Source organism: Nymphaea colorata, chromosome 7 (genome assembly GCF_008831285.2).
Source record: "Nymphaea colorata isolate Beijing-Zhang1983 chromosome 7, ASM883128v2, whole genome shotgun sequence".
Classification (NCBI taxonomy): domain Eukaryota; kingdom Viridiplantae; phylum Streptophyta; class Magnoliopsida; order Nymphaeales; family Nymphaeaceae; genus Nymphaea; species Nymphaea colorata.
This window is the reverse complement of record NC_045144.1, coordinates 9,963,844-9,986,340: the sequence shown is the minus strand read 5'-3', so window position 1 is coordinate 9,986,340 and position 22,497 is coordinate 9,963,844. Positions and strand designations below refer to the sequence as shown.

Here is a 22,497-nt window from a genome sequence, read left to right as displayed (position 1 = left end):
CAAGGACAAGCATCTCATACCGGTCATAGATGAGTTGACCAGAGCATCATACTTCCCGAAAATGGATTTGTGAGCAGGGTACCACCAAATCCGAATGAAGGAGGAGGATATCCCTAAAACGGCCTTCAAAACACATGATGGATACTATGAGTTCCTTGTAATGCCCTTCGGTCTGACTAATGCACCAGTGACATTTCAGATGTGCATAAATGATTTATTTCGGGCACACTTGAGGGATTTTGTCCTAGTATTCTTCAATGATATTCTGGTATATAGTCCAACCCTAGAGCAACATGAGAAGCATTTGACGACAGTGTTAGAAATCCTAAAAGACAACTAGATGTATGCTGACATGTTAAAATGCACCTTTGGTTAGACGTCAGTTGGATATTTGGGTCATTTTGTTTCTAAAGAAGGTGTCAGAGCTGAGCCAGACAAATTACTAGCTATAGAGAGGTGGCCTTTACCTAAGGACCCGAAGGGTCTAAGGGGATTTCTTGGACTTACGGTTTATCAATAGTTTATTAAAGGTTATGGTTCAATAGCGGCACACTTGACTCAAATGCTTAACAAGGGCCCGTTTGTGTGGACTGACAAGTCGAAGTTGGCATTCACTCGACTTAAGGAAGCACTAACATCAACACCGATGTTAGCCTTGCCCAATTTCGAATTTGGTTTTACAATAGAGACAGATGCTAGTGGCATAGGAATGGGGGAGGTCCTAAGCCAAGAAGGACACCCGATTGCCTACATCTCCAAGGCGTTGACAAGTAGGGCGAGACCCTTGTTAACGTATGAGAAAGAGCTTCTTGTGATGGTTTTGGCGGTGAAAAAATGACGACCTTATGTGTTAGGTCAAAGATTTGCGGTTCAAACCGACCACAACAGCTTAAAGTACATGATGAACCAACATGTCACGACCCCAATCCAACAATGATGGCTATCCAAGTTGTTGGAGCATGACTTCGTGATAGATTACAAAAAGGGGCCGAAAAATACAACCGCATATTCCTTATCGCGTTTGGATGAGCAATTGATGACATTATCAGTGTTGAGCACCGAGTTGTGGGAGAGAATAGCACACAAATAAGATGTTGAGGATAGCCTTAGTTGCTGAAGGCATCTTTGAGACAGAACAAAGGGTCTATCCCTAATTATTCCATGTGTGGTATCTTCATCGCAAAGGTTGCGTAGTGATACCGAAGACTTCTCCCTTACGCATCGAGTTGATGAGACACTTTCATGAGACGGCAACTGCAAGTCATGAAGGTGTAGCCAAAATCATAAGTCACATCAAGACCCAATTTTGGTGGGAGAGCTTGAAGACAGATGTGAGAAGTTATATAAGAGGGTGCCAAACCTGTTAGACGGAAAAATATGAGGCGACAAAGCCTCTGGGTCATTTGAACCCCATGCCTATCCCTACTAGGCCATGGCGAGATATCTTTATGGACTTCATAGAGACCATGTCTAGATCAGAAGGCAAGGAAGGAGTTATGGTGGTGGTAGATCGACTCACCAAGTATAGCCATTTCGTTCCACTGCCATAACATTATCATGGTCCGCTCGTGGCAGCATTGTTCCAAGATCATGTTGGCAAACTCCATGGTATGCCAAATACTATTGTGATTAAAAGGGACTTGATATTCCTTAGGGCTTTCTAGCATGAATACATGAGGTTGGCTATGAGTATTCTATATTTTAGTACCACCTACCACCCTCAAACAGATGGGCAGAGTGAGATCGTGGACAGAGCATTAGAGACCTACTTGAGATGCTACGCAGGAGATCACCCAAATACTTGGGTGCACCATTTATCATGGGCGGAATGGTCCTACAACACGAGTTGACATTTGAGTACAGGAGTAACTCCTATGAAGCCATATATGGGTGCCTCCCTATCCCGACATACGTAGATGGGACAGCCATGGATGATGATATCGACAGTGACCTATGAACACGAGAGGAGATTGTTGAGTCTCTCAAGTTGAACATCACAAAAGCTCAAAACAGAATGAAGCAAGTTTATAACAAAGGTAGGAAGAATTGTGAGTTCAACGTAGAGGATTTTGTGTGGTTAAAGAGGCTTCCTCTCAGGCAGAAGTCACTTTACGATTTGTGTTTATTTAGAAGGGGCCGATCTACCGGGAACATGGAGGACAATGGCGGCGGCATTCGAACCTACCCCATCGGCCACTGGCAAGACTTCTACCAAAAGGCAAGCATCCAATCTCCCCGTGTTTGCTTGGAAGTCTTGGTTTCAGTCAATCCATTAGATCAAATGTGTAGATAGTCACACAATTTTGATGAAAATCAACCTAATGTCTGTCTAGTTCAAGCGATTTCGACTTGGGTTGAAGATCTAAATCGATCGAGCTTTCTAAAAGGTGATTGGTGCACTCGGTCACCCTTTCGGCAGTTGTTTAACATCGAACATCCCCTAGATTGGTCTCGGGCTAGATAGATTATCCTTCTTCGATCATCTTGATTGATTGCATTATTATTTGACAGTGGCAAAAGGAGGAGATCGCGAGGAGAATAAGAGGTTTTTGACAGATCTTGGCAGCCACAAGAAGACGAGAGTACATGCGGCTTAGGCAACTGTTTCATCACCGAAATCCGGTGATCTACCGAAGGTTTGTGGATGGGTCTAGCACCAACGTGATCACCTTTACCTTAGCTACATTCCGTCCAACTTTCGTGTGCATCAGAATCTGATTGGGTAGCGAACGAGGAACGTCCAAAAATTGGAATTGCACCAGCAATTACCACCGGAACCCTAGTGCCAAACGGTGCCTTTTCCCCAATATCTTTCTGATTTTGGGTTTGCCTTCCTTTTTGGTGACACATTCCAAGAATACTCCTGCATTTTAATTAATTCCTTATTTGGTTTTTCGATTGATCAAAGGGGAAGAATATCTTAGCGTCGTCCTAGGAGGAGGAAACCCTAGCGCAATCCTTGGAGGGGGGAATCCTAACGCTATAGGTGGAAGGCACCGTCAACCCTTGCCAAAGGTGATCTTCCAAAATCGTCTCCAACAAATTAGGAAGGAGGCCACGTCAAGGAGAGGGTGCTGGCACATGGTGCGAGCTAAGGGCTGGATCTCGTCTAGCTGGTGTGACTTCTTGGAAAGGAGATCAAATTGGACGGAGGTCGAGCAGACATGTGTTGATTGAAGGAATCTTGACCCACACCGAGATAAGAAAGAATTTGAACCATCGGAGGAGGAGCTGCCATGTGCCTAGGTGGACCCTCACGCCGAAAAAGGGAAGCCTCCCTTCCTTTATCAACTCCAACCAAATCGGAAGGTGATCCTATCGAGCTGGTGTTACCTTTTTGGAAGGGGATCTCGCGCTAAAGTTGGAAGGGGGATCGCACCAAGGTGGAAAGGAGTTGCCACGGTAAGGGGGGTGGCCTCATCCAGCTAGCATGCCAACCTTGGAATGAGCTAACCATTGAAGGACCACCGTCAAGGGAGACACTTACCGAAGATAGTCGAGCATTCGGATGGAGGAACCTACTCAATCAGAACCCTAATCGATCTCATGGGATTTGGAAGACATGCATGCGTTGGCGCTTCCTACGCTTGCCTCCCCCAAATTCATTTCTTCCTTGGGGCTTAACTAATATCTGGTGACCTGTTCTACCTCGAAACTCATCCTATTCGCTTCTTGATTGATACATAACTGTTGTTTATTGGTCTTGATGTTCTTCTCGGACGGGTCTACACCAGAGGAGTTGGAGCCGATCTTGTTGCAGCCGACATCCTTGTAGCTGGAATTTAGGGAGCTTAACCATTTGAGATTGCGAGTAGAGTCGCAGCAACCGCCGACGACCTCCCCTAATCATTACAATGACGGGGGTTTAAATGGTCAACACGGTGACGACTCTACCAACTGAAAGTTCATTCCTTTTCTTTGATTGAATGGTGATTTGTTGTTTCATTCCTCTTATCATTGTGAATCAGCCAAGGATCAAAGGCCGCCGCTTGTTGCCGTGGACAAGTTGGAGCCGAGAGAAGGAAGGCGACCGCCGGCGCATCTGGCAACTGCATTCCCCATTCATTAACACAACACTTGGGATATCTCAGGCATCCGGTGATTGAATCACCTTCTCTATACTTGCTGTTTTTAATGGTTAGATCAGTGATATCTCTTCACTTGATTCTAATAAGGTGAACCAGTCATCGTGCTGCCCACTTTTGGAGGACACCGTATACCAAGGGGCGACAACTTGCTACCGGAATTCTCCCTTGGTGATAGCACGTGGAGACCCCAGGCGTGGCCTCGGGAGGTGAGACCGAATCACCCTATAGATTTGGGGAAAGAGTGTACTTGCTTTCAGCCCGCCTACTAGGCTTGTAACCGGCTGGAATCCCTCCACAGCCCATCAGCTAGGGACACAATTCCGGGTTACATTGACTTAACTAGGGGACATTGGATGTGGTTTGTTTGCCTAGGCATGAATAACATGATGGTTTCGTGTGGTTTGAATGTATGTGTGAGTGAGGAGTGCCTGAATGTATTTATATATCGCTGTGATTTGTAATAAGCCTCACACTCCTTGAAAGTTCTTTGTAGTAGGTGAAAATCGGGCGGGATAACCTCTCTTGTAATCTATGACCTAAGGGGATTTGCACCGGGGTGACTGTTCTGTCGGATTTCAAGTTTGTACTTAATATTTATTCATTTACTGCAAGCCTACCTCCTTAAATCTTGGAAGTAGGATCGGCCAACAACATCTCTTATCAGCTGCAGGATCGACCCTAACAGAATGTGGACTTGGTAAAAGCTTTTGTTGCATCTGGACGAAAAGCTCGAGAGCATCACAAATAAGCAATGATTGTAGCACGAGATCATCATCATCCACGCATAAACGTCTTTCTTTGACATCTTATCGAACACCTTATGAGTGCAATCTAATCACTGCATTTTCCTTGCATATCAAGAAGAGAATTCTCAAAAAGGCCCGGTGATCACAATTTCTCTTCAAACTATATATCCATGAAAAGACCTTCAATGCTTCAAACAACCCAAGCCAGCACAGGCTTGGGCTATACCAACCATTGTCACAGAGTCAACTTCGACAGCTGCCCCATTCATCTGAACAAAGACTTCCAAACATTCAGTATATCTACCATTATTATCATAGCCCAATACCATTGCACCCCAAGAAATTGCATACGTCTGGAACATTCTGACAAACACTTGGTAAGCACCATTTTCAAAGCCACACAGGGCATACACACGAATGAGAGCAGTTTGTATTGCACAATCTGCTTCGAATCCACCCTTAATCATCCTCCCATGCACCTTTCTACCCTTATCGACATCGTGCAAACCACCACAAGCTTTGAGAACGGAGGGGAACGTAAAGCTCCCATGTTCGAACTGAGAAACCAGCATTCTATCACTGAGCAAAATGGCATCTTCAAAGCACCCCCCATTCCACACAAAACCCTTCATCATTACATCATTAAGAAATGCGTGTGGACGACAAATGGTGTCGAAGACCAATCTGGCAAAAGCAATGTCACCGGTCTTCGCATATGAATTGATAAGCATGGTTGCAAGCTTGTTGACTTGCCCAGTTCGGCAACTCGAACGAGAATAAAGGGAAGCATTGGCTAGAGCTTGGGATTCACTTAAGACAGAGGTGGTATGAAGTTGGTCTGGAGAGTGACGATAAAACTCAGGTGTACTGCTCGGAAAGGGTGTCCCTCTTAGATAACCGAGGACGAGAAGGTAGGCGTGAAGTTGACGAAGAGTTCTATTGGTGGTGCAGACCCTGAAAAGGGGCTCATAGAGCATTTGTTGGCTCGCAACTCCGCGAGTGCTTCTGATTGAGGAATCAGGAAGGCCGCCTCCACCTTGTGTCTCACGTCAGCCTTGAGCTGAAGGGAAGCCGCCTCGACTCGGTTCTTCTTATTAAAAAAAAACAAAAAAAACAAAATTTTCATTTGCCACATCTCTGTTGCTGTGTTGCCTCTGAATCCTTCTCCGAGACCTGCGGACTGCCTCTCAACCTCTCCCCTCTCCCGATCATCGGCAGGCGCTCACAGAGTCACCACCACCAAGACACCAGCCGGCGTCCACCATTAGGTCACTCACGGCTCACCACCATCGTCCACCACTAGAGACCCACATTCGGAGTATCGCCCACGACTACGTTGGGGATGTGCGTTCAAGATATTCTTGTACGTATCTAAAATTTGGTATTCTTATATAATTGAATTCGCATATCATATCCGAATCGATTTCTTAATTCAACATTCAAATCCGAATCTTTTGACTTAGTTCGACATCTACGGCTGCTATGAATCCACCATTCAAATTCGAGTTCTGAATCTGATTTTTATGCTTGGCATCTTTCAAAATCAAGATGTAAGTTGCGTGTGAGCTTTATAATGCATGCTTCCTATGAAGATGAAATGAAATACAAACATGATCCAAACCTAAATTTTAAATTCACTCCCAAATCTAATTTTAAATCAATTTTAAATCAAACTTTCAAATTGACATTCTAAGTAAAAAAATTCAAATCTGAATTAAACTTAACCATGAAATTCAAAAGCCTAGATATCTAAAACATTATCAAAGATATAAGGAAATTTTTAAACATGTTCCAAACCCAAATTTTAGATTAATTCCCACATCCAATTTAAATTCAACTTTAAATCAAATTTTTAGATATATAAATTTATATTCTAAGTTCAAAAATCCAACTCCTACTTAGACCTAACCATGAAATCCACAAGCTTGGTTATCCAAAAAGTTGTCAATGGTATATGGAAAAATTTAAAAGGAAAAGAAACAACAACTTCAAATGATTTTTTTTATATACGTGGTACCGGTAAAACCTATTGAAGTGCATAAATACAATACAAATCCCTCCTCCTTTTGCATCCTTTCTTGGGGCCAACATTGACAGAGTCGAAAATTGTATTATAATATATAGTCTACTATGTACTATTATTTTAAAGAAATAAAAATATTAATGAAAATTAATGAAGGGTTGATAACAACAATCATCAGTACAATAGACAAGACTAAATAAAAATAAAAAAATAAAGCAAAAGATTTTCACAAAATTTTGGAGCATATTTTCCATCATATTTGCACCACATCAAGGATAACTATGATTAAACCAACCTGCATTGTGTAAAAAATAAAATGGACTTAAATAAACTTATTGGACACATGTAAACATACAAAAGTAATGTACATCTAGCTTATCCGTTAGCTTTAATGTACATCGATGTCATTGGTGCAACCTCTTCAGGCAAAGTTGTAGCAAATCAAAATCATCTAATAGAACATGTAAATAAACATTAAAAAATTATGTTTAATAATTTCAAAATGTAAATATAGCTTATTACCTTCAGTTTCATAACACAACCAATCTTGTGCGCATATCAAAGCTTCTATGGTCTTTATACCAAATCAACTTTTATATTAATCAATAATATGCCATTCCATATTGAATGTTGATTTTGATGTAATGGTTGATATAGTAATAGCCAAAATATCATATCTTATTTTAAATTATACATGGTATTTAGGTGCATTGACTTTCCATTATGTTAAAATATCAATTGGATTGTTCTTTGGATAAATAGGTTCCTCCAAATATAATTCTAAATTTGATTTTGTGTGCTGACCTTGTAAAGATTCTTCAAGAAAATCACCTAATGCATTGGTTATGGACTTCTTATGAGAAGAAAACTCGATTGATGAAGTGAAGTTAAACACATCATTATTCACTACCAACATTACCAATATAACTAGTAGAAGACATCTTTGATACATAAACAGTTTTTTACTTATCACAAAGATCACAAATATAGTTTAAATTGCAAAGATATACTCATATGCTTTATTGTTATAAAATTATTTATAGTAAAATTCATTTAACTTTATCTTATAATGAAGATAAAAACCACTGCAACTGCTAAAATTAAGTTGCATATATCCCAATGGTTGTCAATCTTTTCTTTCATCCTCTTTGCCATGCTTAAAAAACAAACATATGAAGTTGAGGACATTCTATCAATTTTCATTTGTACTTTACAAAACTTCATAAAAAAGATGTTGGAAGTTAGATTCTTTACTATAGAAATGACATGTATAGCATCATAAAATATTTTTAAGCTGCTATGAATAGTAGTAGTTTTTCTACACTCATCATTATTTGGTGCAAAATGATAATGATGAACAATCTTAAACACATCTTTATATGTCTGCATATATTCCACCCAAGAAAAAGCAAAAGGATTGTCTGTTCAACTAATATTGGCCCCTTGTGCAGTTATTTTCTTCTCATAGCATCCTATTTTTGGACATTTTCTTTTTTAGAGTGAAAATATTATTGCATATTTTAATCATATTGTTAAGCCTTTTTGTCAATAAATCACTCATTTGTTATTTATATATTAATCATATAACATGAATTTAAAATTTTCAATCAAAACCTTGGCAGTAGCGCTATTTTCAGTCTTGACATCAATAAAACAGGACACATGGGTAGAGAAAAAACTTTTCTTTGTGTACCTATGAGTGCTTGAAAGGGTTCTTCAATCTTTTTACAAGTCTGGATGCTGCATGTTCTTCTAAATAGCAGAATGGCATGGCAAAAACCACTACTTAAGTCTGCAACTCTAAACAACACAAGTGCTGGACTGCTGGTATAGAGAGGAGGATGATGGCAAGAGAGCGAGCGAACGAGAGGGAGAGAGAGAGACAGGTGACCAATGAGTATAATTTTTGAAAGGTTATGCTGTTATAGAAAAACCCTAACCTATAGTTTTGGAAAAGGTGAAAAAAAAGGCAGAAAGTTCAAAAGTCATATACATTTTGCAAGTTTAAATAGATTTTTAATTTATTATTTCATATACACCACCCACCCCTCCCCCAAGACTAAAATAGGTTATCACCCTCCACAATTTTATACTTCACAGTCGAGGCTCCAGTATTAACTATGGACCTTTTCTTCAAAATTAAGAAATAAACATTTTTTTTTCAACGAATAGCTCATTTCTTATTTATACATTAATCTTGCAATGCCCATTGCATCTATTTGGTGTTGCTAAAGTAGAATTGCAATGTCAATGGATGTCATCGTTGAAATCTAAATCAAATCCGGCTAATTTCTTAATTATAGATATTCTATTTTGTTCATGGCTAATTTCTTTGAAATAGTTTGGTCATATATCCAACCCAAATACGACGGATCAACATCCTTAAACTACAAGATCAAGAGTTTCTCTGATTCGCCAAGAGCCAAGCGAATACATGATCATCTCAAAGATGTGCAGTCCAAATTCTATCCAATCCCAGACACAAGTCACACGTCATAATAAGAATCTTATCAACACATAAATATGGTTTTTTATAATGCGTGGGTCGGGTATTTGGATCTTGAATTTAGGAATTTGGATTGTTTGGTCCAGTTTGGGCATGTGGTTGGTTCAATTTTCATCCTTATTGAGTACCCACCGTAGACCCTGCTTCCATTGAAAGTGAACTTCGATTTATACTTGGGACTTGGTTGGGGCATTAAAATTGGTTCTAGAATTGAACATGGCTTTCCTGCTCGGTATTGGATTAGAGCTTAAATTGAATTGAACCCATGAAGTGATCAGGATTGAATTAGAGCTCAAACTGAATTGAAGAAATTGTACAAAGTTTCGGTTCATAACATTTGAATGGTTGAATCCCATGGACTCACAACCCAGATTCATTTAAGGAATACCAATCTAGATCAAATAATAAATAGCAGATCAGATTTGGGTCTGCATCCATTTGGTAGAGAGTCCAATAAAGATATTGGATTATCACATGTAGTCATGTAGATACATGTTTGTTTTGATCCAATCTTCTAGTTAATTCAATAAATAATTTTTTATTATTAAAAAAATCATATTAAATGTATATATTCAATGTCAGTTAAAAAAAAATACTTCAATACAAAAAATTGATTAATTGATTGCATTAACTTATCTTTTATAGTTTATTTGATCAAATCATTTAATTAATTATTAAAGTATGCATTCTGGTTTAATATTAAATTTTGTTTGGATAACAAACAACTTATCTCAAGTATGCATTTTGAGTTTAAATTACAACATTTACATGTTAAAAAAATTTAGAGTCTCAAATAGCAATCAGGAATGATTATTTTTATACAACCAAGTTTGACTTTTTAATATAATTATGCTATATTAAGTTTGTTTTGAAAATACTAGTCATTTATTTTCATTAATCTTTTTTCTATTATATTCATATGATATTATTTCTTCGTTTTAAGTAAGTTAAAATTTACTTAACAAATGTCTCGATTTTTACGGTTTGATGTACCTAGAATAAGATTCAAATTTATTATGGGTTAGGGTCCATGAGAAAGAGAATGTGGTTATATTAAACTCCATTTTCCAACTATTGAGTGATAAAAAAAAATAGACATGGGTCAAAGAGGGTGGTTTATAAAAGAATAATAAATCTTTAAAAATTTAATTCTTTGTGTAAATTTTATGTTAATTCGTTGTCAAGAATTGAATTTGGTTCCATTGGCTACTGCTTCAACATTTCAAAAGACAATAAAGTTCGAGCGGCTTCGGATTTATAGTTTCGGATTCGGACTCAGATTCAGATGGGCTCAGATTCAAATATTCTCTCATGCTTCTGGATTTGGATATCCGAATTCAGATTTGAATATCATGTTAAGAAATTTGTCATCGTAACAAAGTAACAAATATTATTTAAAACTGAATCCAGACCCGCATTCGATTGGATTTTGTTTTTAACTCTACTATTCAATTCGAATCCTTGACATCCCTACACAGCGTGGCCGGACCACCACCGGTGCCTTACCATCTGTCGCCCACGATCCACCCAGATCCCCGTCGGTGGCTAGACCACCACCGCCGCCCACCTTCCGCCCAAATCCCAGTCGGTGGCCCGACCACCACCGCCTCCTACCATCTGCCACCCACCTTACGCCCAAATCCCCGTCGGTGTCCTCTACGACCGATCCACCCTCCTCTTCCAGACCGAGACCTCGTCAAGCTCAACTGAAGTTCCAGCCGAGCAAGATTTAAGTAGTGCGAAGTTTGAGATGGTCGAGCTGGAGCTCTACTAGGCTCCTGTTCATTCTGCCAGCTTGCACCCTTTTGCCGCTGACTGACTCAGCCCGGCTGTCCCTACGACCAGGTAATTCTTAAGCGTCACTCTCGATGTGTAACTTTCCATCCGCTAAGTTCTTCCTGTAATAAGATAAAAAGAAATATCCTTTTTTTTTTCTAACGCTGGATAATTCCCTAGTAATCCTCCCTGGTAATGTTGGAGTTGTCCTTTGTTGGAGGTTGGATATCACATAGTATGTTATTGTTACTTTAACAAGAATGTTGCTAAGAGAAATGGGATATGAATAAGCACTTTAGCTGTCAAAGTATCGCTGGCTCTTGTGATGGAACTCTATGTGATTTCAGCAGCTAAACTTTCAATACTTGGGTATCTGCTCTCTCTTGCTAACTTGGGTGCTTGCTCTCTCTTGTCAACAGAGAGCCAAGGGTGGAGATAGGTTGGGACTTTATGGGGTCATATGTCTCATGGAGCTGCCAACTTGGGTGCTTGCTCTCTCTTGTCAACAGAGAGCCAAGGGTGGAGATAGGTGGGGACTTTATGGGGGCATATGTCTCATGGAGCCTATTCTCTGAAAGCTTAAAGCCTCTGGTTCAGTTACATAGGACAGCCTCACTAGACTTGGGTTACTGCCCCATAGCCAATTGAAAATTTGTTAACTCTATGCTATGTTTAGTGCACTGTAGAAAAAAAATTCTGCCAATGCAAGAGCCTAGATATATAATAAGTTTGACGAAGACTGATACTTCAAGTCCAAGATGAGCATGCATGATGACCTGATGATGCCTGATCATTGTTGGAAGAAAGGACAATCATCTAGATTCTGAAGCTGCATTTTCATTTTTCAAAACTTTATTGTTATGTTGCTGAAGTGTCCAAGGTCTGTGTATTTCTGATGGCAAAGACACTTAAAGTTTGTTCAAGGAGCAAAGGTTTTTAACGAAAATGTAGTTTATATAGTATGCATGTTCAGTGATGGATGTTTGGAGGAACTCCAATTTGCAGGTTTAGAAAATCTGTCAAATGATGATTCGCTTATTTTCTTGTCTTTTTCATCTAACCAGAATAAATTGCAGTGGTGGTGCTACTCCTCCCCCTTGTTCTTCTCCATGCGCTTAATGTTTCTATTCTGTTCAAGAATGTTGAGTTGGGCAAGTAAAAATCCCATCAAATCTTGTTAGATTGGGGACAGATGCTCCAGAACTATGAAGCAATAATCCTTGTATATAGTTATTTTTCTGAATCCCATGAAATAGAGCACTTGTTGCGGCAGTTGCACTATAGATGCGTTGAGGAGATATACGTACATATGATACATGTGGCATATTCAGTATGCATTTTAGCGTAATGGAGTTGAACTCTGCTTCTGTTGGAACTTTATACACTACGAACTTCCTACTTGTGTCCTTGGTCTTTCTGGCGGTTGTCGGCCAATGTGCATGTGATAGCTCTTGCATATAGGCTGATGCGAGTCACAAGGTGGGGTGGCATTCCTATTCATTTTTTTGCAAACACACCAAGTGATCGTGCGATGGCCAGGTGAAAGCAATGCCGTCATTCTGCAAGTGGCGAATTCACTGGTGATGCCCCAACTACAAGAAATGGAGGTGAGTTTGCAGCAACATGCTTCCCCGAAAACATAGGGGAGGGAAGCAGATGATCATGGCTCATGCCAATGGTCTCCACCATTCCTGTAAAATTAGCTGCAAGTTTCTTTTCCTTCTTCCCCGTACCTGTTATCTCTTTACTTCGTGCCATTTCAAAATCATATGCCGCCATTGTCACACCGCGGTCACGTCTTGCTGCAGGTCCTTCTCCCTGCCGTTAAGGGTATGGAGAACGGATAAAATCTCGATCACCCATCATTCCATTCGCTGTTTAGAACTATGCAGTGACATGGATTCCCTGCGACAGTGTCACGCCCCTCTCATCACCTCTGGTCTAGCCGAGAGTCTCCACCTTCAGACAAAATTGGTGGCCATGTATTCTCTGCTTGGAAGTTTTGACGATGGACTAATAGTTTTTGATCGCATTAAGAATCCAGATTCCTTCTCGTGGAAGGTGTTGATCCAAGGCTGCGCTAGAAATCAGTTGTTTTCAGACGTTCTTTGGGCATATGGGTGCATGAGACGATCATCTCAAGACCACGACAATGCTGTCTTCTCAATGGCCTTGAAGGCATGTGTACAATTGCGATTTTTGGATGAAGGAAAGCAGATTCATTGTGATATTACTAAAGTTGGTGGTTTTGACGATATTGTCACCGTGGGATTAATGAACCTGTATTCCGAATGTGGGGACATCCGCGACGCTCATAAAATGTTTGTTGAAATGCCTGAAAGAAATGTGGTTGCATGGACCTCGATAATTGTTGGCTACATGCACAAAGGATCGTTAAGCGAAACTTTGAAACTCTTCAATCAAATGCTAAGGGAGGTGAAGCCCAATGAGTTCACTATGGCAAGTTTGCTCTCAGCATGTTGTCAGCTGGACTTCTTACAGCAAGGGAAATGGGTCCACTCTTATTTGATCAAAACAGGACTATATCTGAACTCTTTCGTTGCAACTGCACTTATGGATTTGTACGCGAAATGTGGCAGTATTTCTGATGCTACCTTGATCTTTGAGCAATTGCCTTATGCTGATGTTGTCTCATGGACATCCATGATTGTTGGTTATACACAGAGAGGCTTGTCTATTGAAGCATTGAAGATTTTCTTGAGGATGCGACGGACGGGACTACTTCCCAATGAGATGACAATGGCTAGCGTCCTTTCTGCTTTTGCTCAACAAGGTTCTCCAGTGGAAAGGCAGTCAATCCATGCACTTGTGATTTTACTTGGCATGGACAGAGTATGTGAAGTGAACAATTCTCTTGTTGATATGTATGCAAAATGCCACATGGTTACAGATGCCTTTTGTGTATTTGAGAGAATTTTGCATAAGGATTTAATTTCATGGAACACAATGATCAATGGGTTTTCTCAAAACAGGCTTGGGGTTGAAGCTTTGTGCCTCTTCCATCGAATGAGGTTGACACAAGTTTCACCAGATGCTGTCACATGTGTTGGTGTCCTCTCAGCTTGTTCTTCATTGGGAGCTCTGGAAACGGGCACCTCATTACATGGTTATGCTGTCAAGGTTGGTATCCTGTCAAATGTATATGTGGGTACTGCTCTCCTCAATCTGTATGCGAAGTGTGGGAGTGCAGGTATGGCCAAGAAGGTATTTGATGAGATGGATGAGAAGAACATCACAACATGGAGTGCAATGGTGGGTGGTTATGGGAGGCATGGTGATGCCGAAAATTCTCTTACTCTTCTCCAAGATATGTTACAGACGGGTGTGCAGCCCAATGATGTAATCTATACTAGCATTCTTTCTGCATGTAGTCATGCGGGGATGGTAAGCGAAGGATGCAGACATTTTGATGACATGTGCAATGGTAGTTATACCCTGCCATCTATGAAGCATTATGCGTGCATGATTGATATGCTAGGCAGAGCAGGAAGGCTTGATGAAGCAGTGGAGTTCATAAGGAAGATGCCTCTGGAGCCAAATGCTGGTATTTGGGGTGCACTGTTTCATGCTTGCAAAATTCATTCAACCATTGAGCTTGGGGAGAAGGCAGCAAATATACTGTTGGATTTACAACCTGAGACGGGATACTACGTGTTGATGTCAAACATGTATGCAGAAGCCGGGAGGTGGGAAGATGCAGCTACCATACGGGCCTTAATGAAGGAAAGAAGGATGAAGAAATCACCAGGTTCCAGTATTTTAGATACAAGAAACTTTGTTGCTTCATAGGAAACACTGTGAATTCTGAAGGCGTTGTTAAGGCATTGTGTATGTTATTTTTTTTGGGCTCTTAGTCACAAATGTTTCACTTATAAAGGCTAGTTTAGAGGGAGAGAGGATGTACATCACATACTTATAGACATGTTTTATCCTTATGACTGCCAAGTTGGAGTTCTTTGGTTGTAAATGGTGCAACTCCACACCTTCATCCACATCTGTGCAATTGGAAGGACCATGTGTCCTGAAGAGAAAACAATATTCATGTAATGAAACGATATCCACATTGATGCATTCTGGTTTATTCTTCTATTCGAACTGCATCTCTTCAACTGCCGCCTTGGCGTTTTCTTCAAATTGAAGATGTTACATATTTATATTGAAGTAATTGATCAGAAGGTGACCACACCAAGACCTTGTTTGATGATGTTTCTTTATGTTATTAAAGTTGCAGATGATGTTGCTTTATGCTGTTAAAGTTGCAGATAATGTTGCTTTATGCTGATATTGCAGATTTTTCTCTCTTTCTCTCTCTCATGCACCTTTACTTTCTATCATAAATCATAATTGTTAGTTTTGGTGGCTGACATTGCCCACCTGTCAAACGATTGTGTGGCCTCTAAGTTCATGCACATTCTTTAAAGTAATTCAGCGGTTGAGTCATTTTCATAGATGACTTTATTTCCCAAATCATGTCACAGTAGAATTAAAGAATCAACTACATTAAAGGAGTTTAAGAAATATGAACAATGGGCAAAGGAAAACTTGTACAAAGTCTTTAACTTTCGCAGCTATTAAAAAATAAATTTTGAAATGCTTTTAGATTTTGGTCTTCAGCCTTTCTAAAGGCTTAAAACTTGTCTCTATGCTGAACATGGCGGAAGAGAGAGAGAGAGAGAGAGAGAGAGAGAGAGATGTCAGTGGGGTTAAGGTGGGAAAGGAAATCATTGACAGAGTCTGGAATGAGGCAAAAGAGACTGTAGAATATTCATGATAACAGCTTTTTAGCTTAAACTCAGATTTCTACCACTGGAAACCATGGAAGAAACGGGGGCCAATATAGGCCACATAGACAAACTCTAGTTCCTGGGTTTAATAAGAAACAGCATAGAAGATCTTTGATAGGGGTATGGTTACTGAATTGGACAAAATTTCTGAAATTCTTGTAAAATTTTATATTTGATGTTTGTGGATATACCTGGAAATTCCATGCTTGAGACCATGAACAGTTTCATGCTATAATATTCTTGACATACTTATGGATATAGTTTATGAAATGCTCTTGAAAATTGTTTAAATATTTCCTTGTGAATCTTTGGTGTGTTTTTATTTGCAGCATAGAAGTAGCTCAGGCTCTATTAGTTATAGTTCATCATCTTTTTTGCCAAGCTAGGTAAATTTGCTCTGAAAAGACCATGACATCAAGTGGGACAAATTTGAAATTGGTGGCATCACATATATCTATTGACCCTGTTGAATTGATTATATCTGTTAGATTACAAATATGGAGATGAATATTTGCAGTGCTGAATATTTGAGTCAGTATGAAAAAAGTTATGCAGCTTATGATTTGAAATAACCCTTTAACGTCGAATTGTTTCATAAATTGTTGGCATCCCCTGTGATAATCCATGTCATGGTCTTCACTATTAAGGAGGCATACAGTTTATATTTAACATGTTCAGCTCTAATTAGTTCAATTCTTGCTATTCATGCATATGAAGATGGATTGAAGGTGCATTTTTGGGAACTACCGGTGATCGGTTCTTAACAGATTTACCTGGTAGAGTTTTAAATTGTACTAGTAATATGTTGTAGCTCAATCTCATGTTTGGGTTGCTTTTCTTGATTTCGACTGAATGACACAATGGTACTTAATTGCTAAGTCATAGGGACGCTTTATTTTGGCCACCACACCTACATCGACACGACTCGGGTGCAGCTTTGACTAGCACCCACAACCGGTCAGGAAGAGTCGGGTGCGGTCAGCCGCACAGGACCATTTCTGTCCATTTTCAACACACACCCGACTCTCGTTTGACTTGAGTCAGGCGCGGTCAACCCCTGTCGAGTCTATGTGTCCTTTTTTTGTTTTGTTTTTTTTAATTATTTCATTATAAGTATTGAAAAGGGAGTTGTTGGGGCTTCGACTGAAGTCAATCGACCACCCAATCCCTTTAGAGTTCGGTCTTCCGTGTGTGTGTGGAGGGACTTGATGGACGATGATTTTCTAGCAGCCATCAGTGCGACATCGACCTAAAACCAGCAGACTGTCTTCCAGCTGCGACCTTCAGCCCGGCATTCAGTCCTCTAGCAGCCAGTGTTTTTCTTTTATCAGTTTTCAGTCCTTTAGTGACCGGCGACAGCGACCTTAGATGGCGGGCTGTCTTCCAGTCCTCCGATGTTCTCCATTGAGTTTTATTATTTTATCAAGTATCAACTATCACCCTTTTATGTTCATTTTTTCACTGTTGTCCAGTTTTTTTCCAGTTTTTTTTAACGGGTGTGATGACTGATGAATAATTGTTTGCTCTTGCTGCAACTCTGTTTTTTTATATTTGCTGTGTGTTTTTCAGTTCTTAATTGTGATGTACCTTTTTTTCTGATTTTATAATTATTGTCTGAGATATGTTATTGTTTTATTTCTGTTTTCATAGTATACGATATACAGTTGTGTTGTAACTTGCCGTTTTAACATTATGTTTTACACTTTTACTGTTGTTTCATATCGTGGTATACATTATTTGCTGTTGGTTATAATATATTAATATATAAGTTTTGTTACTTGTATTATAGGTGCAGCCGTGTTCTACTTTGCAAATGTTAATTTCAATTTCTGCTTTTGTATACATGTTAGTATGTTATATTACTAAGTTACAGTCTTTACTTTATATAATATATGCTGTCCTAAACTTCTAATATGGTTGTATGCATTATGTCCTATACATTAATAACTTAAAGATTCGTTGAATTGTTGATTTGCAATTTCAAATTTGTTATTTGATAACTATGTTACATGGGTACCTTAATTTTGGTGGAGTACCCGTACCAGTCGGGTGCAACAGGGGTACAAGTACGGGTACAATGTCGGGTGCTCAGGTACAAGTCAATAGGGTACCAGGTACGGTCAACGTACACAGATCCATATCTGTCCAAAACCCGTCATTTTTCGTCCAAAACTTAGGGTTTTTTTGTTTTCTTATTTCCTTTCAAAAACGCAAAGCCTCGACAAAATTGTGGGCGACGTCGAGCAACCTCCGGCGACGTCCAGCAACCTGCAGCGACCTCCGACGACCTTCCTACATGAATTATTTTTTCTTTTTATTGTTGTTCTTAGTAGTATTTTTGTTTTCCTGCATGAAAATTTGACTAATGTTTATATTTGACTGTCTAGGGGGCTGCTCGGTTGTCCATATGTTTAAATTCTTTCATAGGTTTCTTAAAACATTGCTGCAAGATCCGTTGTTATATATTTTCTATGTTGTTTATTTGTGTATGTTGATATTTTTTTTATTTTGATATATATTTTTTAAGTATTTCTTCTTGTTTATATTTATATATATATATATATATATATATATATATATATATATATATATAGAGAGAGAGAGAGAGAGAGAGAGAGAGAGAGAGAGAGATTGATAATTAATAATAAAAATATTCTCACCACCGCACCTAAATTTTTTGGGATGTGTCGCTCCAGCGCCCGCATCTGCACCCACACCCCGCACCTATGTGAGTAGCTTAATTGTGCTCACACACTTTTATTCTCTATAAAATGCATGTTTATGCACCATTCATGTTCTTTATTTTCATCTCTTTGGTTGTTTGGCTAAAAATACTAGCACTGTTGTGCATTTAACTATTTTATACTAGGAATCATATTCCTAATTTTGTTGTTCCCTGTTGAACTTTGCGCTCTCCATCATTCAACCCCTGCACATTCACCATTTTTTCTCTTGTAACATAATTGCTGTGATTGACCAATGATTTGTTCCTTCATAGATATATGGACCAGTGGATTCAGCTAGAAAGGCTCTTCAATCTGTTTCTCAACGGCTTCTGGAAAATCCTCTGCCAGAAAGGAGTATGTTTTCTGCAGGCAAATCAATAGTTCTGACAACATATTCACTTGGTCTTGTCTCCCATTCAGAAGTCCCACCTCCCATAAGTTACCATTGATCTGCTCATGTCCTCATCATACCCTTTCCTTGTATGACGGCAGCAACATTTGCACAAGTGCTTCTGCTTCTATTTCTATGTTTCATAATCCTGCTAGATCAAGTTGGGTTAATAGTCGGCAAGATATTTTTGCTCCTATTGTAGGTATTTAATATGATCTATTTTGAATGCTCTCCAGAAAGGCTGCTTCTTTTTTCCATGAGATATGGCTGTCCGCTGTGTACAGAAGTTGGCTCCTGATGTGACAGAGTAATAACTAGTGGATAGTGTTGAATTAGAAGATTTTAATTATGTTTCTAGGTGGCTCTTTGTAATATTAAAGAGTTATAAGATCACTTTAATATTTCATTTATTTCTGTTTGATGTAATTTGTAAATCTCCTTTCTACCCTAATCTCTTTATAATGGAGATTAGGGTTAGTGAATGAATCAAGTGTTTTCTTTCTCCAATTACTGCTGCTACTCTCTCTCTCTCTCCACATCTCACGACACGGCTCCAAACCTCACGGCTGCAACATGGTATCAGAGCCATCGTGACTGGCGACGTGAAGAAAGTGGTGGCGACATGAAGAAAACAGTGGTTGGGGCGTGAATCAGGCTGGCGATGTGAAGAAAACTGCCTTCTTCTCAGGCTATCTCTTCCACCGTCTTCTTCTCCATCTCCCTCTTCCGTCTCCTTCTCATACTACACACGTTTAGTTCAAGTTGACTGTCTTTCAGCAACTGAACCGTGTGGAGGAGTCTATTCACGCTATGAAATCTGCGTGAGTAGACTCCAGCTATGGGTGTCTAAATATATATTTTTTTTATCGCAGCTGGGTGGGAGTATGTGATAGTTTATGTTTAATGTCTTTTTTCTGTCGCTATTCATGATTAGTGGCAAATAGTTTGTGGTACAACAACATTAGATGCATAAATAGATAAGTTGTTGGTTGCTAAAGACAGTGCAAGCAGTGGGGGGTTTTTTTTTTTGCCGTTGGATTGCTGGATTTTCTCTATCATGGGGTTGTTGGACAGCAGTCCTCTATTTGTATTGCTGGTGTTGTCCGTCTTCTATTTGTGTTGCTGGATTTTATTTGTCGTGAGAGTGTTGGACAGCAGTCTATCGTGGGATTTTTCTCTATTGTTAGGTTGTTGTTTTCTACCGTAGGGTTGTTGTCAACAGTTGGACAACAATCTGTTATCGTGGAGTGTTCAGAAGCTGTTTGGGAAAAGTGTTTTTGCATGTAACGTTGTCGTGTGGTGTTGGACATATGTTATTGCTAATCAGTCGCAGTCTTTATTGATATATATATATACATATTCTCGCTTGCTGGTGGTGGATGATCATTTGTGGGGCTGATTTGCGATGGCTGAAAATCATAGAATTGATTTTTCTCATGAGATTAAAAGCAGAGGAAATCTATTTTCCTATGGGTCTACTGTAAAGTTAGATGGATCCAAGTCTCGTGTGTTTATGATGTGTGTGATTGGACATTGGAAGGAGCATGTTATCGAAGAAAATGAGCTTGTGGAAAAGAGTGAGAAATATATTTCATGGAAGGAAGATAACAATATTGTCATGTCTTGGATCATGAATAGCGTGCAATCACATATTACTTCTACTATTGCATTTTATACCTCTACCAAACACATGTGGGATTTTTTGAAACAAACTTACTCGAATGACAAAAATGTTAGTTTAGAAACATGCAACACACGAAGGAAGAAGAAAGGAACACACGGTATACGTGGAAAAACCTCAGAAAGAGGAAAAAACCACGGGAAGCTCTGACCTAGGTGCACACCGCAACCCTAGGAGAGAGAAAATCTATTCACTTAATTCAACAATTACACTTAAGTGAAGATTATATAGGAGGGAGAGAAAGAGTGCCGCCTAGGGTACCGAGCCAGCCTCGGTACCCGTGCCTCATGGGACCGGGTCCAGAAATGGACCCGGTTCCCCATTACAATCTATTTTAACACTCCCCCTCAAGCTTGACATACATGTCAAACATGCCAAGCTTGCTAACATTTTTCTCAAATTGAGATGTACATAAAGACTTAGTTAAGACATCAGCAACTTGATCTTCAGACTTCATATAGGGCAGGATCAACTCCTTAGAATCTATGCGTTCCCGTATGAAGTGGCGATCGATCTCCACATGTTTGGTTCTGTTGTGCAGGACTGGATTGTTTGCCAAGTTAATAGCCGACTTGTTGTCACAATACATCCTCATCTTCTCTTCCATTTTTACCCCAATATCTACTAACAGAATTTTGAGCCATAACATTTCTGTAATCCCCATAACAACCGCCCTGTATTCAGCCTCAGCACTGGATCTGGAACAAACTTCTTGTCTTTTACTTCTCCATACCACCAGGTTACCTCCAAGAAAGATGCAGTATCCTGTGGTAGACCTTCTAGTATCTGTGCAACCAGCCCAGTCGGCGTCAGAGTATCCTTCAATGCTGAGTTGACCTTGTCGAGTATAGAGCAGTCCTTTCCCTGGGTCATTCTTTAAGTATCCCAATACTCTTTCAGCACTTTTCCAATGACAATCAGTAGGGGCATGCATAAACTGACTTAACACACCCACATCATATGTAATATCCGGGCGAGTAAGAGTGAGATAAATGAGTTTACCAACCAGCCGCTGATACCTCCATTTTCCTTCTTCATCCAAGATCGTCCCAGTTTTGATACTTATCCTTGTGCCAGACTCCATTGGAATAAGAAAGGGCCTGCATCCCAGTTTACCTGTCTCTTTTAGAAGATCCAAAGTGTATTTCCTTTGGCTCATAACAAGACCAGTCTCAGATCTAGCGATCTCAATTCCCAAAAAATACCTCAATTTACCCAGATTTTTGAGATCGAATTCAGCAGCTAACGTTTCTTTCATCTTCCTTTTTTCTTCTTCGTCATCACCTGTGACAATCATATCATCAACATATACTAGTAGAAGGCTCACCAGACCATTTCTCTGCTTGATGAAGAGGGTGTGATCACCATTTCCCTGTTTATATCCATTAATCTTCATCACAACCCTTAGTCTTTCAAACCACGCTCTAGGGGACTGCTTGAGGCCATACAATGCTTTCTTGAGGTAACAACACTTTCCCTGCGCATATTCAGGCGGCATGCTCATATAGACTTCTTCCTCAAGGTGACCATTCAAGAAGGCGTTCTTGACATCAAGTTGGTCCATGCTCCACTTCTTTTGTACTGCCAGAGCTAAGATGACCCTTACTGTCTTCAGTTTAGCAACGGGAGCGAACGTCTCAAGATAGTCAGTCCCATATTTCTGGCTAAACCCCTTTGCAACGAGACGAGCTTTATAGCGTTCTACAGTGCCATCAGGTTTGTACTTCACAGTAAACACCCACTTGAACCAACTAA

At 39.7% G+C, this 22,497-nt stretch overlaps 2 protein-coding genes across 5 annotated transcripts; one reads left to right on the top strand and one right to left on the bottom strand.

Moving 5' to 3' along the window:
* Positions 1 to 4,661: 4,661 nt before the first annotated feature.
* LOC116257942 (putative pentatricopeptide repeat-containing protein At1g69350, mitochondrial) lies at positions 4,662 to 6,175 on the bottom strand. The gene has a single exon (XM_031634967.2). The coding sequence runs from the start codon at positions 5,809 to 5,811 to the stop codon at positions 5,017 to 5,019; it is 795 nt and encodes a 264-aa protein (XP_031490827.1). The 5' UTR covers positions 5,812 to 6,175; the 3' UTR covers positions 4,662 to 5,016.
* Positions 6,176 to 10,842: 4,667 nt separating this feature from the next.
* On the top strand, positions 10,843 to 19,547 carry LOC116257940 (pentatricopeptide repeat-containing protein At2g03380, mitochondrial-like). Of its 4 annotated transcripts, XM_050078882.1 has the most exons (4): positions 10,843 to 11,208; positions 12,204 to 12,746; positions 12,948 to 15,336; positions 18,943 to 19,547. In XM_050078882.1, exon 3 carries the CDS (start codon positions 13,036 to 13,038, stop codon positions 14,947 to 14,949), a length of 1,914 nt encoding a protein of 637 aa, XP_049934839.1. In that variant the 5' UTR covers positions 10,843 to 11,208; positions 12,204 to 12,746; positions 12,948 to 13,035; the 3' UTR covers positions 14,950 to 15,336; positions 18,943 to 19,547. The 4 variants fall into 4 exon arrangements, 3 of the variants coding, with proteins under 3 accessions (XP_049934839.1, XP_049934840.1, XP_031490823.1); XM_050078883.1 differs by lacking the exon at positions 12,204 to 12,746; XM_031634963.2 differs by having other exon boundaries at positions 12,204 to 15,336.
* The last annotated feature ends 2,950 nt before the right edge of the window (positions 19,548 to 22,497 follow it).

Coding starts and splice junctions, on each gene's coding strand:
- LOC116257942 (XM_031634967.2), bottom strand. CDS start 5,811: ATGCTCTATGAGCCCCTTTTCAGGGTCTGCACCACCAATAGAACTCTT.
- LOC116257940 (XM_031634963.2), top strand. CDS start 12,763: ATGCTTCCCCGAAAACATAGGGGAGGGAAGCAGATGATCATGGCTCAT.